The 4,588-nt window shown below is 47.7% G+C and overlaps 2 protein-coding genes across 2 annotated transcripts in view; one reads left to right on the forward strand and one right to left on the reverse strand.

Annotated features, from left to right (window-relative positions):
• EAH_00022850 (phosphoglycerate mutase protein, putative) overlaps positions 1 to 606 on the reverse strand; it is a gene marked incomplete at both ends in the record, with an annotated part of 3,596 nt that extends 2,990 nt beyond the window's left edge. Inside the window, 2 exons of the mRNA XM_013396918.1 lie at positions 33 to 100; positions 502 to 606. Coding sequence (XP_013252372.1) covers positions 33 to 100; positions 502 to 606 — 173 coding nt within the window. The remainder of the gene's footprint in view (positions 1 to 32; positions 101 to 501) is intronic.
• A 1,141-nt stretch (positions 607 to 1,747) lies between these two features.
• On the forward strand, positions 1,748 to 3,035 carry EAH_00022860 (40S ribosomal protein S17, putative; the record flags this gene model as incomplete). The annotated part of the gene is made up of 4 exons (XM_013396919.1): positions 1,748 to 1,750; positions 2,395 to 2,459; positions 2,575 to 2,671; positions 2,799 to 3,035. 4 exons carry the CDS (start codon positions 1,748 to 1,750, stop codon positions 3,033 to 3,035), a joined length of 402 nt encoding a protein of 133 aa, XP_013252373.1.
• Positions 3,036 to 4,588: the final 1,553 nt, after the last annotated feature.

The raw sequence follows: 4,588 nt of genomic DNA on the forward strand, positions 1-4,588 counted from the left end.
GCAGCAGCAGCAGCAGCAGCAGCAAAGCCTACTTAAGCCGATGGCCGCATTCGCGGCACTGCTCTCGGCCTGTGTCATTCAGAGGGACGTCCAGCTGCCCCTGCAAGCACCGCACAAAACACAAGATTTTGCTTTTTAAAAACAATGTTTATTCTCCTAAGTACATTTATCGCTGCATTAACTGCAGCCAAAGGCGTGCGTAGTAGTGTTCGCTGCAGATCCAATACCATTTACTTCTCCGCAACAAGATACCAAGGGGAAAACAAACGAACAAAAGTAGTTATTCAAAAACAAAATAGAAGCAGTTATTCGGAGACAACTTGTACGTAAATACACTCTGATTCACACGAAGAGACAAACTCTGGCATGCTAGGGGTGACCCGACAGAAATCAATATATCATCATAATAGCACGAGACCTCTACTGTAATAATAAATCTATAAGGCGCTCTCCTCAAGTAATATTAAAGTAAGAATTGTAATAAACCTCCTCTCTACCTACCTGCAGCCGCCGCTGCGCGTTGTAGTCGGTGAGGCCGTGGCGTACAGCCACCACTTCGCAGCAGTTCTGCATGTCTGCTGCATGCATTTGACTTTGTTGCTCCATTGATGTTGCTCTAATCAGAAACACTTGAAGCAGTCATTAGAGAGAGCCTGGCGTGTTGCTTGCTGTTGCCGCCTTTGTTGCTGTTGCTGTTGCCGTTGTTATTGGTCTCCCTCTCCTGCTGCTGCTGTTGCTGCAGCAGCAGAGGTAGCTGCACTCAATATCCGACAGCAAATGCAATAAATGATTATTATTGTCTGCTACCCTCCGCTCGGAGCAGCAGCGCCGCTGCTGCGCTCATCAGTAGCTCAACGCACTGTCACTGCTACTGCTGCGCTGCTGCAGCAATAGACGCACACTGGATAATAATACGACTGAGGATGCCTCAGGTTATTTGTTTTGCTGTTGGCTGGCACTGGGGAGCACCATGGAGAAAGCAGCAGCAGCAGGAGCAGCAAGCCAAGAATCAGCCTCACTTGACCTGTGCAGAGTAGAAAGAGCTGCTGCTGCAACCGCTGCTAGTAAATTAAAATAAAAGTAGAAGGAGAAACATACTTTTAAATGTGCAGAAATAAATACGAAGAGTGCACAGCCACAGATGGCCAGCCAGCGTCTCTTGAGGGCTGTCGACTCGAGTGACAGAAACAGACACCGCAGACGCACTTCTTTCAGTATAATATGTTTATGCAGAAAAATATGCTAAAAAGCAGCTAAAAATGCTCATCAAATTGATTGATAAACCAATATAAACATTTAAACGATAACAACAGAACACCCCGAAGGATTTAAAGACGGACGACACTATTTCTAGTGTTGCTGTAGGTGGGTGGCACGCAGCAGCAGCAGCAGCAGCAGCAGCGGCAGCACTGCGTGTTGTTTTTTCGATTTCAACTCAAAAATTAAATAAAATACTAAATTAATTAGCAGACTTTATTTATTAAATCCTTTTGGTTTGTATTAATGCAGCCAATTTACGTCAAAATATACACCAGCAAGCCCCGAAGGCTCTTCTCTCGCCTCTCCCTGCAAATCACCCCTGGGGCTGCTGCTGAACTGCACGTTGCATGCAGCGCCTCCTTCTAAGAAGGTCTGAGAGAAGCAGCGAGAATTTGAATTGGTTCGTGCTGCTGCAGAACATCGCACCGTCTTTTTTTATCTCGTTTTCTGCATTCAAGACAGCAGCAACAGAACCTGCTAATACAAAATGGTAGGCACGCACTCTCCGCCCGCAGCACGCGGCAACCCCACAGCCAACCTACGCGCTGCTGTTGCTGCAGCTCTTCTCACCTGAATTAAAAATCATCATTAAATTTTACAAGGACTTACCTCTCTTGTTTGACTCCTGTCCGAATAGCAAAGAGGGGCCCCACGGCTAGGGATTAAAAGGGGGGCCTCGCCGCCGCTGTGTTTGCTGTTTCTGTGTAGCGCGGCTGCGCTGAGTTTGTAGTCTTGCTTGCTGTGCGTATTGAAATGAATAAGTGATGCGTTGCTTTATTCTCTCGGAAGGATTCTAAAGTAGTCCTGCCTCCCCAGGTGTATGTGCATCCTTTGCTGCTCTCTGCTGCGCATAGAGTATGGTTATGGGCGCTGTTGTTTTGTTGTTGTTTCTCAACTCCTTTTCCTCCTTTTTTCATTTTAGTACCGCTGTGGATGCTGCCCAGTTTGAGAGGAATGCAGGCGGTTCCAAGTGAAAGCCCTGTCTGCACAGGGAACCACGCATTTCAATGTTGTTGGTTTGTTTGCTTGTGCATGCATGCGGCAACCGGTCTTCTGTCATGAGGCCAGTGAGCCCCTGTTGAGCTAATTCTTTTGCATTGATTTGCTCTGTTTATATTTTTGTTTTGTTTCCAGGGGCGAGTCAGGACCAAGACGGTGAAGCGCGCGGCGCGCCAGATTGTGGAGAAGTACTACGCAAAGTGAGTGCTGATAGCGAAACGTGAATATCTGGATTAAGGGAAGATGTCGATAAATAATGAATAAAGGGACTTTAAATATCATTTATTTGCGATTTTTTGCTTTTCAATGCTGCAGGTTGACTCTGGACTTCCAGATCAACAAGAAGATTGCAGAAGAAGTGGCGCTCATTCCCTCGAAACGAATCCGCAATAAGGTCGCCGGCTTCGTCACTGTACGTACACCTGGCGATTGCAAGTTGTTCATGAAATCAATTTTTGCTTATTTTCTCCATTTTAATTGGGAAGTAGTATTGATTCACCTTTTCCCCCTCTTAATTTATCTTTTTATTTGTGATGCAGCACCTGATGAAGCGCATTCAGAAGGGGCCTGTACGCGGCATTTCGCTTAAGTTGCAGGAGGAAGAGCGCGAGAGGCGGATGGATTTCGTTCCTGAAAAGTCTGAACTCGACGTTGCAACGATTACAATCGATCAGGACACCGATGAAATGTTGCAGGCTTTGAATATTTCGCTGCCAAATGTTACTGTAGCCACAGCACACAGAGGAGGGATGGGGGGTCGCCCCATGCGCTCGTAAACGCAAAACCAGTTTGTAAAAAACACCTCTTCCTTCTCAGAAATGGGAACAATAGGCCCGCCTCAGCGGCAGCGCCTGCAGCAGCAGCAGCAGCAGCAGCAATAAGACGAAAGGAGAGGAGCGCTTTCTCTCGCTTTAGGCAGCAAATGCACTGCGGGGGAAGGAGGCTCCAACTGTCTGTTTCCCGTTGAGGCTGTGGCGTCCGGGAGAAGAACTCCTTTTGTTTTGTGCAGTCGCTTTCACTGGGGAGTTCGGGTGTATGGGCTCTGGTGGGCCTGTTCAGCGAGTGAAAGGCCTTTAAACCGAAAAACTTAAATGTTCAGCTCCTCCTCAGTGGCTGTTGCATCAGATTATCTGTTCCGGCTACGGTATATGTACAGCAATAACTGTGCGTCTTCTTCTAGGCAGCTCACGACATAAATATATCGAGACAGAAGGCGCAGTTTGCATGCAGTAGAATAATCATAAGGTTTGATTTATATATTTGTTTACTGCCCGGGGCAGCTAAGAAGAGGCTGGGGAATTCATAATAAGGGCTTCTTTGCTCCCTTCATACATAACGGAGGGGTTGTACATCCCTGGCTACGTGCGTACTAGGCCTTCATTGATAGCTTTTCTGCTAGCCACCGTAGCTAGCTGTGTCGTAGCTAGGAGTAGTGTAGCCAGCTGTTCCGTAGCTAGCTGTTTTACTAAACTCCGTAGCTAGCTTTTGGCTAGCCACAGCTAGCTACGCGCTGTCTGCGTATTTTGACTGGGGGAGGCGGGCAGTTCTGCTTGGGTGTATGGGGGGGCTCACAGTACGAATGTCTGCTGCATGCATTTCAATTAATAAGAGGAGAAATAAACAGAAGGGTAAGAGACAAAGACATTTAAAAGTAATGAACGGTGCAGCAGCGAAGAGGAGGGGGAGATGTCGCTGCAAGGACGTTGATGCGAGTGGATGCAGCATTGCTGCTGAAGCAGCAGCGATTAGTTTTATTTATTTGTTTTAATTATATTAATATGGGTTATTTAAATGCACTGTTTAGGGTCTATTAATAACTAATACATCTACAAACTGCAGAGGGAGGCGGCAGCACAGCAGCAGCAACCCCACGCTAATAACACGCAGCTGCTGTCTGTATGCATTAGCAGCGGGTTTGTATACCATCTGCTGCTGCATTTTTCTGTTTTTCTTTATTTTCTATGTTTAACATCAAATGATTTCCTTTAAGATCCTCTAGAGCCGCCTCGCCTCTTTAACCCTCTACGCCCTACCCAGCGCAGCAGCAGCAGCAACAGCAGCAGCGGCAGCAGCAGCAGCGGGAGCCTCCTCAACCCAAGACAAGCCAGCAGCTCCCAGGCCCCTCTTTTTGTAGCAAATGACTCCTAGAGAAGCTCTTCAACAATAAACACCGGCGAGCTGTACAGACACAGCAACAGGCCTCTCTGCTGCTCTGCAGCAGACACACACAGCACTCCAGTACTCCCCCCTCCCCCCAACCCCCTTCCCGGCCGCTTGGAGGCAGCTGCAGCAGCAGCAGCTACAGCTGCAGCAGCAGCAACAGCCGCAG

Source organism: Eimeria acervulina, genomic scaffold (assembly GCF_000499425.1).
Source record: "Eimeria acervulina Houghton genomic scaffold, Eah_scaff169, whole genome shotgun sequence".
Classification (NCBI taxonomy): Eukaryota; Apicomplexa; class Conoidasida; order Eucoccidiorida; family Eimeriidae; genus Eimeria; species Eimeria acervulina.